General features: G+C 43.7%; 1 protein-coding gene across 6 annotated transcripts in view; it reads right to left on the bottom strand.

Annotated features, from left to right (window-relative positions):
• Positions 1 to 2,959: 2,959 nt before the first annotated feature.
• KIAA0319L (KIAA0319 like) overlaps positions 2,960 to 24,749 on the bottom strand; it is a 78,592-nt gene continuing 56,802 nt past the window's right edge. For 4 of the 6 annotated variants that reach the window (XM_075604579.1, XM_075604581.1, XM_075604578.1 and 1 more), the window contains 9 exons: positions 21,438 to 21,586; positions 20,466 to 20,617; positions 19,098 to 19,236; positions 14,038 to 14,197; positions 7,534 to 7,676; positions 7,137 to 7,259; positions 5,974 to 6,064; positions 4,371 to 4,465; positions 2,960 to 3,858 (listed from right to left, as the gene is read on the bottom strand). In XM_075604579.1, coding sequence (XP_075460694.1) covers positions 3,671 to 3,858; positions 4,371 to 4,465; positions 5,974 to 6,064; positions 7,137 to 7,259; positions 7,534 to 7,676; positions 14,038 to 14,197; positions 19,098 to 19,236; positions 20,466 to 20,617; positions 21,438 to 21,586 — 1,240 coding nt within the window. In that variant the 3' untranslated portion in view covers positions 2,960 to 3,670. Of the gene's footprint in view, positions 3,859 to 4,116; positions 4,149 to 4,370; positions 4,466 to 5,973; positions 6,065 to 7,136; positions 7,260 to 7,533; positions 7,677 to 14,037; positions 14,198 to 19,097; positions 19,237 to 20,465; positions 20,618 to 21,437; positions 21,587 to 24,749 lie in introns of all 6 variants that reach the window. The other 2 variants (XM_075604582.1, XM_075604583.1) reach the window with 2 other exon arrangements.

Below are 24,749 nucleotides of genomic sequence, written 5' to 3'. Positions count from 1 at the left end.
TTTTTTCAATTTATTCCACCCTGGTATATACAGAAATAATTTAATACCTCTGCTTTTCCCTTATCTCCAATACTTTGCCCGAATATCTCCCACTGAAAGGGTCCTATATTTTCTTGTCAAATCTTTTTTTTTTATTCAGGTACTTCGAGAACTTTTTAGGGTTGCTCTTACTTTCTATTGCAATCATTTTTCTAACCCTTTTGCAATTTCTGTTACATTCCTTGTAATTCTGATACGATGCCTCCGTCCCTTCTGACTTTCTCTAAACGCCTTCCTCTTCTTGTCCATTTCTTCCCCTACCTGTTTATTTAGCCACAATGGTTTAGACTGGTTTCTTTTATATTACCCAAGGGTATACACTGACAAGTGGGCTCTTCTAACAATGTTTTAAAGACTGACCATTTATCTTCCACATTTTTCTTGGCAAAAACATTCCAATTTATTTTTGTAGATTATTCCTCCATTTATTAAAATCTGCCTTTCTAAAATGTAGTCTTTATTGAACCCATATAATATGTTTTTTGATCATTTATTTCAAATGAGACCATGTTATAATCACTGTTCCCCAAATGTTCCCGGACTTGAATTTATTACTTCTACATTGTTTGACATGACCAAATCTAGTAATGCTCCTCAATAATTTGGGTTGTGTAATTGTCCCGCAAAAACCTGTTACCTTTCATTATAATGCTAATCTAATTGCTCCAGTCTATGTACAGATAGTTAAAATCACTCATTATACAAACATGACCTAATTTTGATGCCTTCTCCATTTGCAAATGTATTTTAGCTTCCTCGATCTCACTGATATTTGGTGGTTTATAGCATATCCCTACAAACATTTTCTTTGTACTTTTACCTCCACTGCTAATTTCTATCCACAAGGTCTCTACATTTTCATCATTCCCTTCATAAACATCTTCATGTATAATAGGTTTTAAACCCAGTAAAACATATAAACATACTCCACCTCTTCTATTTGCTCGATCCATCAGAAAAAGGGAATAACCCTCTAAATTAACTGCCCAGTCATGAGTTTTATCCCACTATGTTTCAGTAATGCCTAAAATATCATACTGCTCCCTTGTAGCTATTAATTGAAGCTCCCCCATTTTATCAGTCAGACGTCTTGCATTAATTAGCAAGCATGCACTGAAGATAACAATGGCACAGACTGGTAAAACCCTTATCTGCCTCTCTACTGCAGTTGGATTTAGTCTTTTAGACGTTTACTAGTAATATCTGTATTTAATATAGATGTCTCCCTGCCTGCCTGCCTGCCTGCCAAGCTCCCACTTCCTTCCATGAACACTAGCTATTTCCCCATCCCTATCTACTCCATCTAATTCATTATCTGTTTCTTGTCCCTCACCCCTTTCCTAATTTAAAACACCCCCCCTCTCCCCCCCAGCACAGGTGGTGAATGATTGTCACCCAGGTATAGTGTAGCTAGATATATATAGCCTCTGGAACCTATTATTTAGAATCACTATATTAATTCAAGGTAAATAAAACCTTCGGATGATATTTATTTATGGTAAAATAGAGTTGATCCTATATTCAGCATTTTTTTTTTATTCGTCAGCCATGACGGTTCATTCAGCTAACAACATTTATAGTAAAATGTTGTGTCCTAAATATATTGCAGACTTGCACTGCCAACAGAAAGAGTTGTGATGTAGCAAATTATCGTAACTGTTGCAAATCTCCACCAAGGATCGGAACGTGCGCCAGGCACAGTATGATGACATTACATTTAGAGTGGGATTGCTAACGAGTTAACATTGTGTGGGGCAGGGGGGGGAATACAAATATAATTTTAGTTCAGCCTAGGCAACCGAGTAGCGATCTTCACCACATTAAGAGTATTGTCTCAGTTAACTGCGGCTGCAACCGTCATATATTAATAAAAAGATTTTAAATGCTAGGTTTCAGAGGCTATATTTCTAGCTATACTATAACCGAGTGAAAATCATTCACCGCTTATCAGTCCACTATGGATAATTACGTGCAAAAAAACATCCCTGCAATTCTTAAATATCTAAAAGCTACTATTTGCATTACAGCTTATGCTAATTTAGTATTTTACATTATGACGAATTAAAGGTTATGTTAACACACTTTACTGTTAAATCCCTGTAGAGTGCACCTGACCAGAGCGACTTTCTAGGGCAGCAAAATTTGTATTAACCCTGTGCGTGTTTGTTTGTTTGGTCTTACTGGTTCCCGGGTTGCACTCGAAGCACTTTTACTAGTACTGTACTTGGTTCTAGGGACCATTACGTCATTTAGCAATGTTTTATTCCACTAAATTAAGGAGTAGTAGTTGAGCGATTCCTATTGTGTTGTTTTGTCTTATTCCAGAAACACCGTTTCGGTCCCATTGTGAGACCTCTCTTAAGATTAGACAAATCAACATTATTCCAGATTGGTGTGCCTCCATATTCCCCAAAAGGTAGAGGTTGTAGGCAGAATTTGGCAGGGACTGGCTTCTAGGGACCCCATGGTTCAGGAGATATCTAGAAATATATATATATATATTTTTTTTTTTAAAGCACAGTGGTCTGGGGCAATCCCTCCTACAACCAAAGTGAGATAATTCCAGTGATATGTTTAAGCAGTTATCTTTTCTACCCAAATCTGACACCTAGAAGTATTGTCATTTTTTTTTTTTTTAAGTTAGACCTGGGAGGGGTTTAATTTCCTCTGGCTGCTCCCCCTTGTGTGTGATATCACTGTGTTCAACAAGTGCTTGTACAGCCAGAGCCAGCCCCCCTCCCCCACATATTTCTTGATTCTCTGATATGGCCGGGTGGGATAAGGATAAAGAAAACATTTTTGATTGGCAAAGACTCCCCCATTCAGAGGCTCCTAAGAAGTTAAAGTGACCAACCATGTGCCATTGTACCCTTAACCTCTATGTAATCACTCGTCACTGCTCAGAATAAAGGAGTGAAAGTTTAGGACAGTGTCTGACTTTATTAAACACAAAAGCTTTGCACGTTTCCCCTCTTGCCCCCCCCTGTATCCGCTTCCAGTCTCTGACATTTCTGCAACATTCTTCCTCCGAGATCAGCTTCTGGTTCCACGGTGGCTCATGTCGGTGAGAAACTGTAAGCCGCTTCCCCACAAGTGTTTGTTAAAAAAAAATAATAATTAAAAACCAAGAGGCAGAACCCACTACAGACTCAGGCTGTGAGATACAGACAGGGAGGGGGTCAAACCCTGACCCGACCGCAGGCAATGCCCGGCGCCATTCACATTTAACCCTTCACTGCCGGGTGAAAGATTGGCAGAGAAGTGCAATTGACAGAATAACATTAAAAATGTGGCTCATCCCAAGGTCTTCAGTCCCGGGATTCTGTGCAGAAAAAACACCATTAAATTAGTCGCTTTCAAAAAAAATAATCTATCCCCTCCCACCCCCGGTCATAAATCCAGTGTTTTCCAATGTAAAATTCCAGTTCAAGTATCTCCAGTTCCAGGAGGTGGTGATAATTCTAATAAAATATCCATCTCTTTAAAAGCAGTTCAAAGTAGCAGCTTCATTCATGAGAGAGACCGACGAGGAGTGAAGTGATATTGAGTGAGGGCCCACCACCTCCTGCACAACAGAGAGGAGGGTTTCTGGACGTTAAGTGTGAGGTTGTAGGGCCCCCCTGCTTTCTGGCTACAAGACCTCCTCTCGCTGGTGCTTGGTTTTGTGGGGGGTTTGTCCATTACGCAGGGAGCCATTCTGGGGTCGGAGGAGGTTGCCCTTCTCCCTGTCGGACCAGGTGTACACGTTCTCGTCACTATCGAGCTCGGATTCAGAATGCATTAGACTCGTATTCTGTGCTGGAGCTTTCAGTTTCACCCCTGTGGGGCAGGAGGGAAAAGGAGTCGTTAAAAGCAGCGGCGCCTGCACCCTCCTAATACACAGACATCAGGGACACATACCTCTCACTCCATCCTAATACACAGACATCAGGGACACATACTTCTCATCCCCTCCTAATATACAGAAATCTCTGACATATATGGGTCACACACTATCCATTCCTTGACAAACATACATCTCTCTGTCACCTGCACTTCATGTATTATTTCACTGTCTTAGTTGCTTTTCTACTCTACCTACTTCTCTTTATCACTGCTCCTCACACTGCCTGCAACAGAACAATAAGAGATATTAGTAGGATTTCAAACTCTTTTCTTGCTCTGCAAGGAGTTGCTGGTCATCTCTGGCAACAAGCTTGTACCATATGCTCTGAGCTCCCTACATGTAATTGGTGATTTCCAGCAAACTGCTCAATGTCTGTATGGCAGTGCAGGGGCTAAGGCAGAGCTGTATGGGGCCAGCACAGACTTCCCAGGCTTCTGCTGGTTACCTGGTTTTAGGCTGGATTTCAGCTCTATGCTCTCCTGGTCATCGGTGGCTTCCAGGATCTTATACCTGCTCTTCCGCTTGGGTTTGCCCTTCTTCCTGTGAGGACGGGAGGTAAGAAGCTTCACTTATTGAGTGGAAACATTACGCTGCGAGATCCCGAGGCTCTATTAAAGGAGCCCTTTGGTTATCCCCCTCATCCCCCTATAGTTTCAGCTCCGGGGACCCCCTGCTTTCCATCCATGTAAAAAACTAGCACGTAGGGGGAACTGCACATTTAACCCACCACACAAATATACATATATACATATAAAAAGAAAATATAGTAGCGCCAATAGGTATATAAATATTCACCTAATATGATAAGTGTAGAAAAAAAATGTTGTTTTTTAGAAACAAGCTGTGATTTATTGTATTGTATGTCTTTATTTATATAGCGCCATTAATGTACATAGCGCTTCACGGTAGTAATACACGTGGTAATCAAATAAATAACAGATAATATAAATAACAGATCATGGGAATAAGTGCTTTAGACATAAAAGTAACATTAAGGAAGAGGAGTCCCTGCCCCGAGGAACTTACATTCTAATTGGTAGGTAGGGAGAACGTACAGAGACAGTAGGAGGGAGTTCTGGTAAGTGCGTCTGTTTGTATGATGGAAAAACTGACAAGCTTCCTTAATGATACATACCAAAATTTCCAGAAAGTCTGGTTTTCCTGGCTAGCTCACGCAGGTAGTCTATATACACACCGGGACTCTCTAAGCCTAGAACCCCCGAGATCAACCAGCCCCACTCTTCTCCCGTACAAAGTTTAGATGTTTCCCCCGTCGCCCATCCACAGAATATTTACTATGTCCTATTGGTATCTTTTTAAGGCCCTCAGACCGGCTTTTTTATCCCAGTCAAAAAAGCTCCCACGTGATATTGAATCCCACCACTCAACCTCAAAACTGTTACAAGTATAAAGAATTGTTGACTCACCATGATGCTGTGCCACCCCCTTCCCTCCCCCCCTAACTCTCCCCATTTTTTTATGTACCCCCTCCCCTTCCTCTCCCCCATCACTCTTGAATGTTTTACTTTCTGTATTCTTCTGCTTGAAAACCCAATAAAAATGTTGTTTAAAAAAAATAAATGTTATGCTGTTACTCTTGATTTGTGCTTTTGTTCCGCAGCATTGTGCAAGCCGGGAATGTTTTATGTAGAGTATCAGTCTTGAGAATACATATTGGCGAATGTCGTATGTAACTGTTGAAAAATACAAATCTCTTATGGTCCTGATGAAGGTTCCAGTGTTGGACCGAAACGTTCATCGATTGTATTTTCTACAAATAAACATGCAAGTCTCTTTGCATCTCACTTTGTATTTAGATGTGCTTTGATACTAGTTTTGCATATTGCTATTTTAGTGTAGCCGATTGTACACACTGTCTTCACACCCCTATTTGTTTTTCTACTTTTGAGTCCTCTTTCTGCTTATTTGTGTTGTGCAGAGACTTCTCTCTTCGTGTAACTGTTGGGACACCGAATCCCAGGCCTGGATAAAATGATGCGCCCCCGCCTCTCCTTTGTACTGAGGGGAAGTGCTCGAACATAACTCACCTCCTGCAGCAGCAGATCGTGAACCAGGCCAACAGTCCCAAAGCCACCACAATGAGGAAGCACGCGATGACCACATACAGAACACTCCAATCTGCAGGGGAGAGGAGAGTCACTGCGTGATAACTTGGCCAAGGGCTGCAAATAACACGATGACAAGGCTCATTAAGCGTCGGCATGGGTTGGCGCAGGGGAGCGCAATCTTTTCCCCCTGCGCCCCCCTGCTGGCTGTCCTGCTCTTCGCGCGCCCCACCCTCCCCTCCTTACCGTGGTCCCCGACGTCTGGGCGTCATGTTGCCATAGCAACGCGACGTCACATGACCTCGCGACGTCATTTGACACTGCGTTGCCATGGCGACTCGTCTCCAGATGACGTCTGAACCACAATAAGGTTTACAGGGGCCGTCGCCGCTTCCCCGGCACTTCATTTAAGTTCATTCGGGAAGCGCACGGGGCCTCTGTAAACCTCGCGCCCCCCCGCAGTTAAATCTCTCACCCCCCAGTTTGTGCACTGATGGGTTAGCGCCAACTGAAGTCAATGGCAGTTAATGTCGATCGGGTATGCTAACCCGTACCGGCGCACGATACATCGGCACCAATGTGGGCTTCCTGGCAACTAGGTAATCAGGCAGAACGCACGAAACCGCCGGCATGGAACGAGTTTCGAGAGAATTTAGAAATATGGAAAGAGGAGACGGACAGTGAACGTTTGGGGGGCTTCTTAACTATATGCAAAGAGATCAAATTAGATTGAACGATTCTGCTCGTGTCCAGCGATTCAAAGTAAGTTTTTGTAAATAGGGAGCCAGTTATTCTGCTTTTTAACTCTTTCGGTGCCATGGTTCCACTAGCCAGCAAAAAAACAGATTGCTTTGCATTTTAGCTCCAGCTAGCCTAAATCCATCGTATGTTGTTATGCAAGACTGGGGCTTTAAAAAGGAGTGTCCGTGAAACAGCCTCTAATTAATCTATAAAACACTGGGCCTTATTCAATAGCATCGAGCGGTAGATTGCACTGTTATCGGGCAAAAACTCAATGACAACAATTGGAGTTTTCGTCCGACAATGCCCTGAACGGCCGCTTTAGAGCAAATTGAATTACTTGCAAGATGTCCATAGACGCAATGGGGTAGCACAGGTTAGCAGATGCCGGTGTAGTAACTCACCACAGTTGCTCTCCCCATCACCAAAACGCACACGGATAAAATTCTCCATCCAGAAGGGGTCACAGACACAGCGCTTGGTGACGGAGTTACAGCGGCCATGCAGGGAACAGTTCAGTTGGCAGGCTGAGAAGGGGATACACCGTGAGAACATGCCCTGGGGGGAGACGGCTTTCCTCTCCAGCGAAGGAAAGGTTTCAGGGGATATGGTACATATACATTATATACATTGCATTATGGTAACAGAAGCTGATTCTTGAGCGTCAGGGGGGGGGGCCTGTAACACATTGCGAAGCAACGAGTTGCAGGCCCCTCTAACACTGAAGGGGGTTGGCAGTGGCAGTCAATAAGGGGCGAGTTCAATTGCTTGCTGCGATTCCCTCAACTCTCCCTCACTCACTGAATGTGTCTATTTCCAGCGCTCTGAAGATGAGGAAGTCGCTCTGCTGTTTGCGCAGCTCGTTACGGAGTGTCCAGGCCACCTGGTAACCTTTCAGCACCTGTTGAGGCGGCTGGTTCTGGACGTAGAAGACCATCTTCGTGCTGGAGGAAAGGGGAGCAGAGGCGGCGTGTTAAAAACCCCAAAGTAACACAAAGGGTTGTGCCAGTAAAGCAACAGCTAACCCACAAACATCAGTTTATTACACGGCTGTCAAACACGTGGCCCGAAGCTTGAGTGGGAGGGAGGTTGCATGGCTGATTGGGACAGAGCAAAAGGATGAAGGGGGTGGGGGGTAGAGACAGCGAGGGTTGGGTGGGGGGGGTAGAAGAGCGGTGGAGAGAGACAGATGATGTGGAGGTGGAGGGGGGGTAGTAGAGAGAGACGGATGGGGTGGGGGAGAGATACCAGTGACATTTACATATTTGTAATCAGGAAAGCTCAAGGGGGGGGGGAAATAAAATAAAAAAAAAGTGTACGTGTAGGTTAGAAAGACTATTTTTTTTTACATTTCCTTCTGCTGCTCTGATGATACGGACCGAGTCTTGTAGTCGGATTTAAGAATTGCCCCCCAAGCTATTTTTAGTTTGACGGCCTGGTTAATTAAGATTGGATTCGTTTTCAGACAAAGAAGCAGATGTATGAGAAAATGGGAAATTTTTTCAGTCTTACCGTCATTTTCTTTTCCCGAGTAATATTCCATGGCAGTGCACACCAAAGGGTTAAGTCACACCTTCTAGCTGGAATAGGACAAATTAAAGACTTACACCTGTAGGAGGCCCTAAATATAGCCACTCCTTCTCCTTGCAGGCAGTCTTGTATTTCTTAGCTGAAACATATAACACATATTAATACATCCTTATGTTTTTTGGTCGTGTGCTTGGTGCGCACTGGTATGGAATATAACTCAGGAAAAGAAAATGACGCTAAGATTGTGAAACAATTTTCTATTCTACTGAGCATCTCCATGGCAGTGGGCACCAATGGGCAATGCCCAAGCACTATTAACTGGGGTGGGCAACAAATAAATCATACAAAATCGATGGATAATGCATAAATCTTTTAATTTCTAATGCACAACCGCTTGCAATACTTTACAGCCAAAGCATGCGTCTGCTGAGACCAGGATGTCTAAATGATCGTTCTTAATGAACGTATTTATGGAAGACCATTACTGCTGCTCTGCAAAGTTCTTGAGGAGAAGCTTGTGCCTTCGCTGCCCAAGAAGTAGCCATGGATCTGGTGGAATGTGCTTTTAGTGCTTCCGGAGGTTGCTTGCCTTGCACCATGTAAGTCTTTCTCATGGCTGCCGTGATTCATCTACTGCAAGTAGCCTTTGAAGCTGCTTGTCCTTCCCCCCCCCCCCTGGGAAGTACGAACAGATGGTCCCATTTTCTGAATGGTTCTGTTCTGGCCAGATATATCTTTAGACATCTGACAATATCCAATGAATGTAAAAGTTGCTCTTTAATAACATTTGCTGGTTTGGGACAAAATGAAGGAAGGATTATTTCTTGGTTTAAATTAAAAAATTATACCACTTTCGGCAAAAATTGAAGTATTGGTCTGAGTACTACTTTATCCTGATGGAACACCAAGCATGGGTTTTTCTTGATAGAGCTTGTAGTTCACTTATTCTAGAATTTGAAGTAACTGCTACCAACAAAATCGTTTTCCACGTTAATTTTGTGAGTTAGACCTGTTTGAGAGGTTCAAACGGTGCCTTTGTGAGTGCCTGTAGAACTAGAGGCAAATCCCACGGAGAGAGTAGCACTCTAACTTGGTTATATTTGGCAAATTGCCTGGAAAAAAACATGATATTAAGTCCAGTATGGTCAACTGTTTGCCTTGTAACACTGATAAGGCAGACACTTTAACATTCAAGGAACTGGCACTAAGATCTAGGTCAAGTCCTTTCTGCAAGAATTACAATATCAATGGAATTGATGGATTTAAGTAATCAATATGTTAGATACTGCACCACTGATAACAACGCTGCCATATTCTAAGGTAGGTTTTGGAGGTAGACACCTTTCTTGCCTGCATTAATGTTTTTACGACATTTTTGATCGGCCTTTCCCGTGTAACAGTTTCCACTCAACCACCATGCTGTTCAAGACAGGCACTGTGCATCAGGATGACAAATCGGTCCCTGCGATAGGAGGTTAGGAGATATCGGTCATTCCCACGGTTTGTTTTTACCATGCTGACGAGCAAGGGAAACCATGCCCTGCGTGGCCAAAACGGAATGATCGTCACTATGTCTGCTCTGTCTTTCCTTATACTGAGTACACCTGAGATTAGGGGTACTGGAGGGAAGATTTATGCTAGTTGGAACTTCCAATTGAATGAGAGAGTTTATGTAGGAAGCGTCTGGGAGAGCAAACCTTGAACAGAAGGTTACCAACTTTGTGTTTTCGGATGTAGACATCAGATCTATCTGTGTTATACCCCACTTTTGAGTAATCTGAAAAAAAGCTGTTAGAGACCATTCTCCTGACTAAACGGTTCGCCGATTTAGAAAGTCTGCCCTTGTATTTAAACTTCCTGGAATATATATTGCTGTAAGGCAATGTGGAGGTTTTTCCGTTCATTTGAAGATAGGCCCAATTTCTTCCAGTAACGTGGAGCTCCCTGCTCCTAGTTTTTTCAAGTATGTTACTGTAGTGATGTTGTCTGATCTGATCTTTAGGCTTCTGCCTTCTATTTCTTGCGAAAACAACATTGCTTGCATGACTGCTCTTACATAGTAGTTACATAGTAGATGAGGTTGAAAAAAGACATGCGTCCATCAAGTTCAACCTGTTCTAAATTTAGACGACAGATACTTTGTTCTATATCTATACTTCCTTATTGATCCACAGTAAAGGCAAACAAAAAAATCCCAGTGACATATTATCCAATAATATCTCATAAGGGAAAAAATAAAATTCCTTCCTGACTCCAAGAATTGCCAATTCTTGATTACTCCCTGGATCAACATCCTTCTCATGTTTACTTATTTGGTATATCCCTGTATGCCTTTCCTTTCTAAAAAAGACCTTTCTTTGAACAAATCTATTGTATCTGCCATCAGTCTCCATGGGTAATGAATTTCACATTTTAACTGCCCTTACTGTAAAGAACACTTTCCTTTGTTGCTGGTGAAATCTCCTTTCCTCCAACCTTCCTGCAACAATAAGGGATGATCTTATTTCCAAGATGTTTGATGGAATACTTTTCTGTATGACTGGTCATTTTCTCTGTGCAGAGTGAGGACCAAATTGATTCCACTGAGACCATCCAGTCGTTGTGAATTATACTCAGTGATTCCATCTGGATCTTTTTTACTTCTAAAAATGTGTTGATATTTTTGAGGTCTAGCACTGCCCTGAAAGAATTGTTCTTCTTTCGTACCAGGAATAGTCTGGAGTAGAAGCCTTGAAACCTTTGATGTCGTGGAACTGGTTTTTATTGATCTGTTCTTGAGTAAACTGTTCAAGCTCTCTTTTAAGGCTTCCTTACTTCTTGGACTCTTGAACCTCACAAAATAGTTTCTTTCAGGTACTGTCTGAAATTGAAGAAAATAGCTTCTGGTGACAACGCTGATCACCCATGAGTCTGTGACTGAGTCCAAGCGTCTTGGAAATAACGGGTCTGCCCCCAACCCAAAATGATTGGATCTATCATTTCATGCGAAATCTAGAACCTCTGGAGTACTTCTTCCTTTTGGGGAACGAAAAAGGTTACTTTGACCTCCCCTCCAGGGTTCTGATCTAGCGGCTCTCATATCCCCATTATTGAATCGATCATCTTGAGTCGTAGAACTGGGAAAACGCCTTGGTCATCTATTGAGACAAGAATATACTCTTTCCTCCTGAAACTTTTTCAACTATGGTATCCAATCGTTTACCCTCAAATGATAATACACAAAGGTTATTCTTGGATGCGGAATCTGCACTCCATGGTCTAAGTCAGAGAGCTCTACTGGCTCCTACTAATGACAACGCCATAGACCATAGCAACAATTAATTCTGTGGCTAGTTCCATCTCAAAGCGCACTGATAGTGGGAGATATTTTAACCCCTTTTTCAAGAGCTTCTGCTACATTGGAAATCCATAATTTATTTGCTGTGGATATTGATTAATTGCCACTGTCACTATGAAGGATTTTCAGAGCGCATTTTCTATTCTTCTATCCATAGAATCTCTGAAAGTTGTAATCTCCTCAACTGGTAAGGTTGTCTTCCTGGTGATCTTAGATATGGCCGCGTCCACCTTTGAAGAATGTAGAATTCTGGAATCATTCGCCAAACAGATACATTCTGGAAAATGTCTTACAAAATGAGACCTTCTTGTCTGGTTGAGACCACTCTAATTTAATTAACACTTTGACGATGTCATATACAATAAATGTTATAGGTTTCCTCTGTGTTCCCTTACACATCCTATTATTTGCTTCTGTCGGTGGAATTGAGTCATTAATTTATAAGACTTCACAGACAGCTTTGATTAAAGGCCCACAAGATCTACATCAAAAGTAGAGGATTCCGATGTTTCAAGGTCTTCATCTAAAGATTAGAATTTTATATCCATAGATCTCATTTGATCCTCTGCATCTTCTGAGGAAGAATCTATTGGTCTGTCTAGACTGGTATAGGAGCGAGCCCTTTTCTGGCCTCTACTGCTGCCCTGAGTTACCGTTTCTTTCTTTCAAGAGAAAAACTCAGACATGTTTCTGTTGGTTCCTCTGCAGCCTCTGTAAGACATGCGTCACCAATCTTCTTATCCGCCAATGCTGAATTCTTGTCACATGCTAAACAATATTTCGTCTTTTTAGTGGCCTTTTTCTTTGTGGCAGTCTTCACAGATCTGGCAGTTGTTTCCTACAATTGCGAACATGAAGCACTGAGACATTTCTATGAATATCTGACATTCTCCCCTCCCCCCCAAAAAATTTTACTTTAAAATTATTAACTTTTCTAATTCCCTTGGGCTTACCTTAGCACCAGAACTCTTACATGGAGGCAGTATCCATGGTTAATGGAACAGATCCTCTTGCTGCTATTTCACCAGTGCCTCGTATAAATCTCTGTCTCCTTACAGGCAGAGAAAAACGCCAAAAACAGCTGATCTGGCTTCTTTTCAAGTATCCATGCACTCCTGATGTCATGGGTGCATACAAGCGTCTGTGCATTGCTGAACATGGAGGGCTAGGCAAGCATACTGCGAGCGCATCAGCCCGCATGGCATCCCAGGGAATCAGTGCCTACACTTCTTGTAAGGCAGTCTTGCCTCCCTCCTGGTCGCTTCAGCATAGCTGCTGTCAGAAATGCTTTGTAGCCTGGCTCACACCAGAGCCCATTGACAGACAAAACCCCGAGGGCTGCGTATCGCAGGGACTTCAAGGCGAGAGAGGCAAGGACTCTCCTTGGCTGGACTGCAAGCAGTCATGTAAGCTCCCCCAAAAGAATACTACCTAAGAACAGCAAACTAAACTCCCAACCACAGCTTGATAGGACAATAAAAAAAACAAAAAACCTGTGAGGAGTGCCTATATGTAGGGCCTCTTACAGGTGTAACTCTTTAATTTGTCCTATGCCATCTGGAAAATTGGACTTAACCCATTGGTTCCCACTGCCATGGAGATGCTCAGGAAAATAAATTCTGGATTTATTATATGTATGTGACGTTTGGAAGGCTCTGTACAGTATAATTACATCTAGAAAGAACAAGGTATCATAACCTAGCACAAATTAATTTACACAAACTGATGATTATTCTCAATTACTACTACATTTTCCATTAAAGCTGCAGTTCAAGCTGCTGTTTGTTTTTTAAAATATATATTTTTTCCCCATTCTATATGTGAATCAATACAATCTGCACACTGACAAGCGATTAGCCAAGTTGCAGATCGATTTGTTCTCCTGTAATTGATAGCTTGCTCCGGGTTATTTAATTCAGTTATTGTACAGCATTCTGGGCAATGTAGTCCTGGAATATGATTGACTGGGCAGTTACTAGATACAATTGGTGCACTGCTAGAGAGGGCGGGGCTCAAGAGCCGGAGACTATCAGAAGGGGAAGGGGGCTGTCACTTTGGAAATGCTTCCTACATTAGAAGCATTAAAATTGTCTTTAAAACATTCTTTTTTTTGTTTTTAAATGCTACAAGTATTTTCTCATAGTACTTATTTAAAAAAACACACATGTAGGATTTTGCTTTAACAGCTGCATTTATATTACAGCGTTATCATAATCACAATGTTAACAAATCTACACCCAACTTTCTGTTTTCCTAGTACGTTAAAAAGTACTTAAATGTTTAATCCTCCTTACGTTAAAATCATGTCATCGTGCGTTTTCTCATGGGGAACCCTTTTGGTAGGTCTGACACACCCTTGGGTGACACGGTACCCTGGGTGGGAGTGATGTTCTAAATGTCACCAGGAACCTGTGGGTTAGTCTCGTGCTGTGACTCACCTCTGCTCTGTGTAGAGCTGGATCTTCTGCACTGTGATGTCCGAGTCCAGTACTCCCAAGAGCACCCCAATCTGCCTCATAAACATCCCCTTCTGTCTCTCGGTCAGCTGGCTGACGTTCACATCCAGAATCATCTCTACCAGGTTGTTTTTCATGGGATCTAAAGACGAAGGTGGAGGAGGGGGTGGGGGGGCGGGGGAAAGGGGGGTGTCAGTGTTAGTGATTTTACACCTTCCCTGCCAGAGGGGCCAGCAGCTCATTCCAAATCAATGGCAAAACAAGGGTTAGAACTGCAGTCCCACACAGCAGCAGTGCACATGAAGGCTCTTAGTCTGAGATGGCCAACTCCAGTCTTCAAGGGCCACCAACTGGTCGGGTTTCAAGGAAATGAAAGAAAAAAAAGTGGCACTAGTGTACATGCACCTGTGTGCATTGAAGGTGCGCTAGGTGAAGGAATTGCTGATAATTTAGAGTTGATACATTTTTAGTTTATGAGATTCAAGTGTCGGTGAATTGGAATTGTGTGTTGCACCAGTATCTACCCTAGACAGCCACACTAAATACCCAATACCACAAATGCAATAATAACAGAAAATATAACAAATACAAATCTGTGCAGAAATAACCACTGATAGCCCTGTCCCTATAGATGCCGACACACAGAAAACACAGTAAGGTTTTCGACAAGACCATAAATGTGGAGACTAATGTATCCACACCCAATCTGATGTATCGAGTAAAGGCGAGTCTGTAGCTACTGTACACAGGATCCTCAAGTGATTCTTCGTTTCTTTATGTTGTTGAACCGACGCTGCCCCAGATAAAAGGATACCACTCATCTTCAAATGCAAAAACAAAAAGCCTCAAAAAGAACAAAAATAGAGGGCACAAATTTGCACCATTTGTTCTTTTTCGGGTTTTAAGGTTCTCAGCTTAAGCACAGGTTGCTCAATAATTCTCTTTTTTGTGTACTTGTCGTTTATCATTCTTGTTTCCATTTACTACCATTTAATATTTCGCATTCTCGGTCACACAGATTTTTTTGCTGCCGTTTCTAGATATGGTTTTGTAAATTTGGCATCACAAATAAATATGGTTACTATTTTGTGCATAAGGAGAAAGTTTTTTATCCTCCGTGCTTTGAGACCATCATCGTAAGTAAATGAACTGCACAGTTACTCCAACATCAGAACAATTACGTGGAAGTTCTTCATTCCCATTTCCCCCCTCCCCTGTTCCTCATTTATTTAAAATACTTATTTCAAATTGTCATGTTCTAAGCCTGCAGTACTCATACTTGTCCACCGGGATTACTGCTGCTCTGCTAGCTCTCTCAAGGAACATTCCAGACCCTGTAACCTGACACCTCTGCACCTGTGCTCTACTCTCAGCCTGCCTATATAAACTTCCTCTTCCTGTCAGTGCTTGTTTATACTGGTTCCTCAGCTCCTGCTAGGTTCTTGTGTTTACCGCTGTTGCTATTGCTATTATCCTGTTCCAGTCTCCTCGTTGCCGACCTCCGCTTGTGACCCTGACCACGCTATCTGCCGCCTGCCTCCGACCTCCGATTGTGACCCTGACCACGCTCCCTGCTGTTCCTGCCACTGGGATCCTCTCCAGCCGAAGATCAACCCTTGACAGAATAAACAGGGCCTACCATGGATCCCGCCGGAACGGCCTGACCCAGGCTTGGACGCTCTTTGACTTGTAACGTGCCATGATTGGTTTCAAAGAACAAGGACATGTTTTTAATCGTCTTGGTCATGTGGAAGAACATGGTGCCCGCTGGGAAGAACGTGCCCTCCGCCCAGACGAACGGGCTGCCCGCTGAGGAACGTGCCGTCCGCTCGGCCACCGCCGCAGAAGCGGAAAACCATGAACTACGTGCAGCTTTAATAGCTGCGTCTGTTCAAAACACTGCGCCTGTGCAAACCGCGCCCCGTGTACCCCTTCTGGAATTTTTTTGGGGGAAAAACAATCATTCTGGGATTTCCTTAATCAATGCAGACTTCTGTTTAAGCTTCAGCCCACCATCTATAATACCAACTAAGCCAATGTTGGACTGATCATAGAGGACAAAAGGGTGAGAGTGCGCAGCTAAAACATGATTCAACAGTGTATATAGAAACAGTGCAAGTGAAAGTTTAAATAAACAATAAATTGACCTTGTGGGAAATAACACTAATGTGATGTCTGCAGCCTTTCTTGAGGGTTGGCTCGACACCCCTAGGGCTATAGAAAAAACAAAAAGACAGGGCGCACAACGCACATAGTGAAGCACAATTAAAAGATAATTTTACTAAAAAATTAAAGGTTCTGCGTACATCAATATAATGAAAATCAAGCAGTGGGTTAGTGGGGTTACCACACGGAAGAAATGATCACAGCTCTCCACTGGAACGGACGCAAGGCACTGGATACCAGCAGACCACATCCAAGGCAGCAGCTTCCGTGAAACCTTCAGTCAGGGTAACCAGATGTTGGGGACCGGTGAAGAGTCCTGTGTAAAAGTCCCGTTATGAGGCTCAGAAGCCTCCGTCAGTCCTACAGCAATGCAGCTCCAACAGCACGCCGCTCAGACCCGTGGTGCGCCTTCTAAATTTAACCCTAACTCCTGGATAAGCGATAAACCTGTTGGTAATTTTCAATGTGGGAGGCGCTCGATTTGTAAGCACCTACACCCTGAGAGGAAGACATTTACGTCTTTTGTGAATGGTGAGAGCTTTGCCAACGATTCATTTATAAATTGTAATACTACTCATTTGGTTTATTTGGTTAACTGGGACTGTGGTCTTCAATATGTAGGCCGTACGAAGAGGTGTCTAAAGATCCGTATGCAGGAGCATGTTTGAAATATAAGAAATGGTTATGAAAAACATAGCTTATCACGCCATTTTGCTATTTATCATAATAAAGATCCCTACAAATTAATGTTCAAAGGCATTAAAGTAGTCCCTAAAGATAGGAGGGGAGGTGACAGAATCAAAAACCTCTCCTATCAAGAAACTCTATGGATCTACAAATTAGGCTCTTTGAGTCCTAAGGGGTTAAACGAAGATAGACATCTGGTCCCTATATTGATCTTTATTTAACTATTTGAGACTCCTTTGAATGTGTTATAACTACACCTGCTTTTTTCTAACTGTGGCTTTTTTCCTTTCAGCTACTTTCTCCATATGTATTATGTATTTTTATTGTGTAAGGTTTATGATGTTCTGTTTCTTTAACTGCACACTTTGCTTGTGGTTTGCTAATGAATATTCATGTGTTACCTAAATGCCGTGTGTTGTAATATGATACTCTAATCATTGATTGGAGGCTGCTGGGTATTTAATCATGTGTACCCCCTCAGCTTTTTGTATTCCCTGATGAAGTAACCGTGTGTTACGAAACTAGTTGGATTGTTGGATCGTTCATCTATCTGACCATACTGTTTGTCAAGTATATTCTTGGCTTGTGCCTCCCGGTCCCCTGCCTCACTGCCTGTCGGTACGGGTGTTTACTATTGCTACCCTGCCTGCCCTGTGTGTTGTTCGCCGATGCGCTCTCTCCCCCGATCCATGTGAGGAGAGTGTCGTGACGTCATCAGAAGGCACACCACGGGTCTGAGCGGCGTGCTGTTGGAGCTGCATTGCTGTAGGACTGACGGAGGCTTCTGAGCCTCATAACGGGACTTTTACATGGGACTCTTCACCGGTCCCCAACATCTGGTTACCCTGACTGAAGGTCTCACGGAAGCTGCTGCCTTGGATGTGGTCTGCTGGTATCCAGTACCTCGCGTCCGTTCCAGTAGAGAGCTGTGATCATTTCTTCCGTGTGGTAACCCCACTAACCCAGGGGGGCGCAAACTTTTTTCCCTGCGCCCCCCTGACGGCTGTCCCCTCGCTCCCGCGCCCCCCCCAACCCCAACTTACCCGCGCGCCGGCGTAATAACGTCACGTTGCCATAGCAACGTGACGTCACATGACCTCGCAGCGTCATTTTGACGCCGCGTTGCCATGGCGCCGCAGGGAGGAAGCCGCCGGAGCCACGGTAAGTTAGGTTTACAGAGGCCCTGCAGCTCCCCCGGCACTTAATTTAAGTGCCTTCGCAAGGATCAATTCCTTGAAATGAGAAGGACATTCAGAGATTCGTGGGCTTTGCTAATTTCTATAGGACGTTTTATTAAAAATGTCTCTGGCATTATTGCCCCAATCACCCGACTCGCACGGAAAGAACTCCCCTTCAAATGGTCTCCTGAAGCGGATGCAGCAATTGGACAGCTGATGTCACTTTTCACATCTGCCCCTATCCTCATTCATCCAAGTCCAGAACTACCATTTGTCATTGAAGTGGACGCATCCGACTCCGATGTTGATGCAATCCTTTCACAAAGAACTGGACCCAAGATGCTCCTTCATCTGTGCGCCTTCTATTCATACCAAATGTCAACAGAGGAAAGAAATTATGACATCGGGAACAAGAAAATTTTGGCGATAAAAGCTGCATTCTCAGAGTGGAGGCATTTACTTGAGGGGGCCAATCACCCAGTTACCGTGTGTACGGATCACAGGAACCTAGAATAAATTCGATCCGCAAAGAGACTGCGCTACAAGCCAGGTGGGCTCTATTCTTCGCCCGGCTCCAAGAATGGGATGGCTGACGCCTTGTCACGGTTATTACCTAATCCGTATTCAGATAAAGCGCAAGAAGGAACTATTCTACCAAAGAATAATTTTTGGGGGAGTTACGTTTTCCGCAGATCTCCTCGCACAAATTAAGGGAGCTTACTCAAACGACCCTTTTTTTAATAAACCTCTACCAGAAGCTGAACTATTTCTAAGTGATGGTCTGTGGAACTGTAATGACCGTCTGTTTGTCCCTAAAGAGGTAAGATTAGAAGTGCTCCAATTAATGCACAACGCCTGACCCGCCGGCCACCCAGGTGTCCTCAAGACACAGGAACTGTTGTCCCGCTTAAGCTGGTCTGATGGCAGTCTTAAAGGAATGAACTTAAGCACCACAGATATAAGCACTCACCTTGTCTGACCTTCACAGTCAAACACTGTATGAGAACTCACCTGGTTTGACCTCCACGGTTGCACGGTCTGTGTCACTCTCTCCCTTGGCGTCTGTCACCTTCAGGTGAAAGATGTATATTCCCTCCACCAGATTTGAGAGGAACAGGACCGCGTGATGATCAGAGTTATTTAGAACCTCCTGTCAGGGGGAGAGGAAGCAGAGATGATACAAAAGTCAAACGCACACAGAGCCAGAAGCTACTCTACATAAACTCTGGTGGTTAGTGTCCTCAAGTGGATGCACCTTTTGTTCTTCGAATACACCAACAAATATTCCACCCTTAAACCTACAGGAGCAAGTGAAGAATCATAGCTGAATGATAAAGATGCGTCCGGGGAATATTAAACCACTTGCATCCAGGCCTGTGAATACAACTGCTCGCAGCGCTCCAAGCAAATTAAATGCTTCAAATTTGAAGGCAATTAGCTGCCTAGAAGACCAGTAGCGGATTTCCCATTAGGCCCGGGCCTAGTGCGGCAAACTTTGGAGCCGGGAAAAATTTCCACCCGCATATGCATTTGCTGCTATCTTGCCTATCGGACTTAATGGGAAGTCACTTACATGTGTTGGCCGCCTCCTTGGTGCCATCCTCCATCTCCTTTGGAGTCCCAGTGTCCAATGACGCCGTGGATGCCCCAACGTGACTTCACACGGCATCGCGTTGCCATGCCAACATGTCATGTCAAATGGCGTCGCGTTACCATGGCAATGAGACGCCGTGCGCCGTTACGTTGATGACATCTGGAGTGTCATTTGATGCTGGGATTCCAAAGGAGATGGAGGTCAGCACCAAGGAGGCGGCAGAACACATATAAGTGCCATGGGGCGGCGGATTTTCTAATCCACCGCTGTACAAGACTAATTTATTTTATTAATAAAATGTTTTACCAGGAAGTAATACTGTACAAGACTAATGGAGCTGAAAGCGCAAAGCTCGGTATAATCCGCCTGCAATAAGGTTATATAGTTTAGGATATTTCCTTCATGTATATACAATCTATATTTACAAATGTGTACACACACACACACACACACACACACATACACACACACATACACACACACGTGTGTTTTGCCTCCGTTTTTTTTTCTTTATAAAGAAAGTGAGTGATCCTCCTTGAAGGGACATGCACCACCTAACGAATGGAATCCCTGACCCAAGGGCGAGACATCCCTTAAACCTTTTGATACCCGTGAGGCCTGCAACGTGGCAGGCCTTTCGGAAGCAAAAGACTTACATGTTGCTGTACATTTACATTAGTCTAAAAACATTAGTGTACCAGTGTGTTCCTGAAATTTTTAGGATGCCTCGTGTTACGTAGCAGCATCATACACATGTTCCTCGCTGGGATGCAAGTTCTGCTCACCCCGGCCGCAGGACTAGCCTCGTCTCGCTCCCATTGGTAGCCGACGATCCCTTTGTCATCCAAGGACTTTGTGCCGTCTAGTTCCGCGGTGTTGCTGGGAAGAGTGATGACTACATTTCCTGCGATCTTGGCCACTGGGGGCTTGTTCATCTCTGAAAATGGGAAACATAGTAGAGGTTTTGGGCGAGACCGGCTTCAATTTAACAGCATCACAGCTATAATCCATTTTGCCCACAGAGCTTGTGATCTAATTTTGGTGTGGAATAATGGGCCTTATTTGCCAAGTGGTGCTATGACGAAAGACACCTTCCGGCACATGTCGACACCATGCGGCCCATTCCCATGGCTTATTTTATATGGGCCAGTTCAAAGTTCTAGCAGCGTCAAATTGGTCCCGGAGAAAAGTAGATTTCATGTACTGTAGGGTTGTGATACATTTAATGGCCCAAAAGAATTTTTAATCTTTCAGTTTTCAGAACCTCATAGGTTCTTTTGACTGTGCACCAATAGCAGCGCTGTGAACTATAGTTTAATCCAGTGGTGCGCAAACTTTTCCCCCTGCGCCCCACTTCCTGCTCTCCCCTCCTGCTCACGCATGCCACCCCCCTTACCTTGTCTCTGGCGTCAAATAACGCTGCAGGGTATTTTGACGCCTCGTTGCCAGAAGCCTTCGGAGACAAGGTATAGGATTTTACAGAGGCCTCGTGCGCCGCCCCAGCATTTAATATAAATGCTTTGGGGAAGAGCGTGCGGCCTCTGTAAGCGCCGCACCCCCTCCCCCACCAGAACATCTTGCGCTCCTCAGTTTGCGCTCCCCTGGTTTAATCTATGAAAACCTCTAACCTACATCGCTTCTATATGTGGGCCAAAGAGACTTGCCAAAAGATTTAAACCCAGTTTCTCCCACTTCAAAGGCAGACACACTGCCATTTCTTCCAGCCTACGGGAGTTGCTGATGCTAAATGCACTCACCTTCCCTCACGATGACGCTGACTGTGCTTTTGCTCTGCAGGTCTCGCTCATCCTTAACGGTCAGCGTGAACTCGTAGCTGCCAACCTGCAGGCCGGTCAATGTCGCGACGCTGGTGTTGGCGTTCTCGATTTTCACACCCTTGGGGCCCCTAAACGCAACCCACAGACGCGAGTTACATTACTGACGCAGAGGGCATCGAGAAAATCCTGCTTTATGGCGCTCTCCTCACATCACTCACAGTCTGACCTCAGAAGTCTTCCCAAGCCCAGTTCCTGTGAGCAACCATGAGCCTAAGATTTATAGCAAACAAGAACTCCCCGGTCCACTCATCTGTTGTGAAGCCTCAAGCCCTTTTAGATCCATGGCTTTCTTTAAATGTAGGACACCCTTGCACCTATCCCAAGCAGTTAAGATTTCCCTTACTATTTTAGCCTCCATCACGCCTGCTGGGAGGCATCCACTACCTTTTTATTGTACTCTTTGTGCTCATTGGAGCTCGGTTAACTGGTGTTAAAGGGGCAGTTCAACACATCCGTCTAATTGGCTTCCTTCGATCTGCTTGAATACAGTGCACTGGACAAGCTTCTGGTTCAGTAATGAAGGCTTTGTAATTACTTTGCAAACAAAAAGGAACCAAACTAAACTAACAATTTTGATGACTGGCAAACAGCTTTACAACCAAGACATAAAGATTGCTAGATGGGTAAAGATTGCAACACTCCCCCCCCCCCCCTCCCAAACACAAATCTTTTATTTACTATGGAAATTTTAAAAGCGACTTGTTCATACTTATCCAGATTTTTTTTTAAAGCTTAAATCAGCTGCATTTAACCTATGAACATGCCACGGTCCTTGGTTCACTTTGGGCCTAAATAGAACAGTTCTTTTATCCCCTTCACTGCCAGAGGAGTTACTCTAGAATAGTGTATGTGAAAAGAAAGCGCAAAAAGGGAAAACACATAGTCAGTCAAAAATGTCAATTAAAAACCTTTATGATTGACTAAATAAAAAAATCACATGATAAAATTCACATAATAAAAAAATTAGGATCCACATGGACCCAAAATCCCACAATAACAAAGCACTAGTGGGGGGTTCCCGATATCCAAAACCCACGGATCTAATGATGAAAAAGCAGTCCTTGGATAATGCTGGATGTTGACACAGCTTACTTGTTGGATAGAGATCGCACCCCATGCGAGGTAAGGGAATGACCGCAGCTGGCTGAGCACTCGTCGTCACGTCTGCTCTCCACTGCGTGTAGACGTCATCACGCAGTGCAGAGCAGACGTGACGATGAGTGCTCAGCCAGCTGCGGTCATTCCCTTACGTCGCATGGGGTGCGGTCTCTTTTGCGCTTTCTTTTCACATACAGGTTCCGATTTAACCCCGCCGATCACGGGAGACTGGAAGCAGCAGAGGGAAAGCACCCATTTTGAATATCAAGAGAACCTATTGGGACTGCGCGCATTTTTGTCTTTTTTTGTGGACTCTAGAAGTGGCCTCAGATCCGAAATGGGACATTGAATGGCCACCGGCATTTGGTGACAGACGGACCCTTAGTTTCAGCCGATCCGCCGCTTCTAAGGTAAATTTTATTACGGTTTATGGTAGGGGGTTAATTTAGGGGTTTTAGTTCTTTATAAAAATGTTTTACAAGGAAGTAATACATAGAGAGTTACCTCTCGTTTTCAAGTATGTCCTGGGCACAGAGTTATGATGAAAAATACATGGTTACAAATACAGTTACATAAGTGAACAGGGTATACATTATATACAATACATTGCATGCACAGTTAGAGAAGATGTATATTATAGGCGTATGCAACAGTTACAGACAAGATTTAAATGTGAGACAGCTTTAGTTTTGAAAGAACTTAAACTGGTGGTGGATGTGAGAGTCTCCGGTAGGTTGTTCCAGTTTTGGGGTTCACGGTAACAGAAGGAGGAGTGGCCGGATACTTTGCTGAACCTTGGGACCATGAACAGTCTTTTGGAGTCAGATCTCAGATGATAGGTGCTGCATGTGGTAGGGGTGAGGAGCTTGTTCAGATAGATTTGTAGCTTGCCCAGAAAGTATTTGAAGGCAAGACAGGAAAGGTGAACTTTGTGCCTAGACTCGAGTGATGACCAATCTAGTTATTTGAGCATTTCACAGTGATGTGTTGTAGTTGCATTGGAGAACAAAACGGCATATTGATTTGTAGAGGGTGTCCAGTTTGCTAAGGTGAGTTCGGGGTGCCGAGCCGTATAGTATGTCCCCATAGTCGATAATTGGCATTAGCATCTGCTGTGCGATACACTTTCTGACCAGCAGACTTAGGGAGGATTTGTGCCTGCAAAGTACACCTAGTTTGGCATAGGTTTTGGATGTCATGGTATCAATGTGCATTCCGAATGTTAAGTGGGAGTCAAACCATATGCCCAAGTATTTAAAACTAGTAACAGGAGTTAGGGTGGTGTTAGCGTTGGTTCTGATCTGGAGCTCAGTCGCTGGAAGCTTTAAAAATTTAGCCTTGGTCCCAAATACCATTGTTACAGTCTTGTCAGTGTTTCAAAACAGTTTGTTTTGGGAAATCCAAGTTTCAAGTCACAAAAAGTCAGATTGAAGTATGTGTTCAAGGTCGGAAAGGCTAGGGTTGTGTGCATATAAGATTGTGTCATCTGCATACATGTGTATTGAAGCTCCCTTACAAGCTGTAGGACGATCATTGATGAACATTGAGAAGACTAGGGGCCACAGAACAGAGCCTTGTGGGACACCACAGGCAATATCCAAGGGGTTGGAGTTAGAGCCTGAGATGGACACATGTTGGGATTTACCTGATATGTAGGAATGAAACCATGCTTCCCTATTCCAGAGCCCTGGAGTTTGTTAAGCAAGATAACATGATCAACAGTATCAAAAGCCTTTGCAAACTCTAGGAATATTGCCCCAGTGAGTTGTCCCCATTCCATTCCACACTGGATTTCATTGCAAACTTTTAGCAGGGTAGTTACCGTGGAGTGTTTGGGGTGAAAGCCAGATTCGAATTGGCTATGGAAATTTGTCTTGGTATAGTAACCGCTTAATTGGGAATGAATAAATTTTCAGTTTTAGTGGTTAAGGTAAGGGATGCCTTTAAAGGGGTTTTAGCTGTTGGGGTAGGGCATTTTATGGGATGGGTTTTTAGGGTAAGGGCTTAGGGTAGGGAGGTTTATTGTATTGTATGTCTTTATTTATATAGAGCCATTAATGTACATAGCGCTTCACAGTAGTAATACACGTGACAATCAGTATAAATAACAAATAATATAAATAACAGGTCATG

Source organism: Ascaphus truei, chromosome 6 (assembly GCF_040206685.1).
Source record: "Ascaphus truei isolate aAscTru1 chromosome 6, aAscTru1.hap1, whole genome shotgun sequence".
In the NCBI taxonomy this organism is placed as follows: Eukaryota; Metazoa; Chordata; class Amphibia; order Anura; family Ascaphidae; genus Ascaphus; species Ascaphus truei.
Note: the sequence above shows the minus strand (reverse complement) of the source record. Positions and strands in the feature narration are given on the sequence as shown.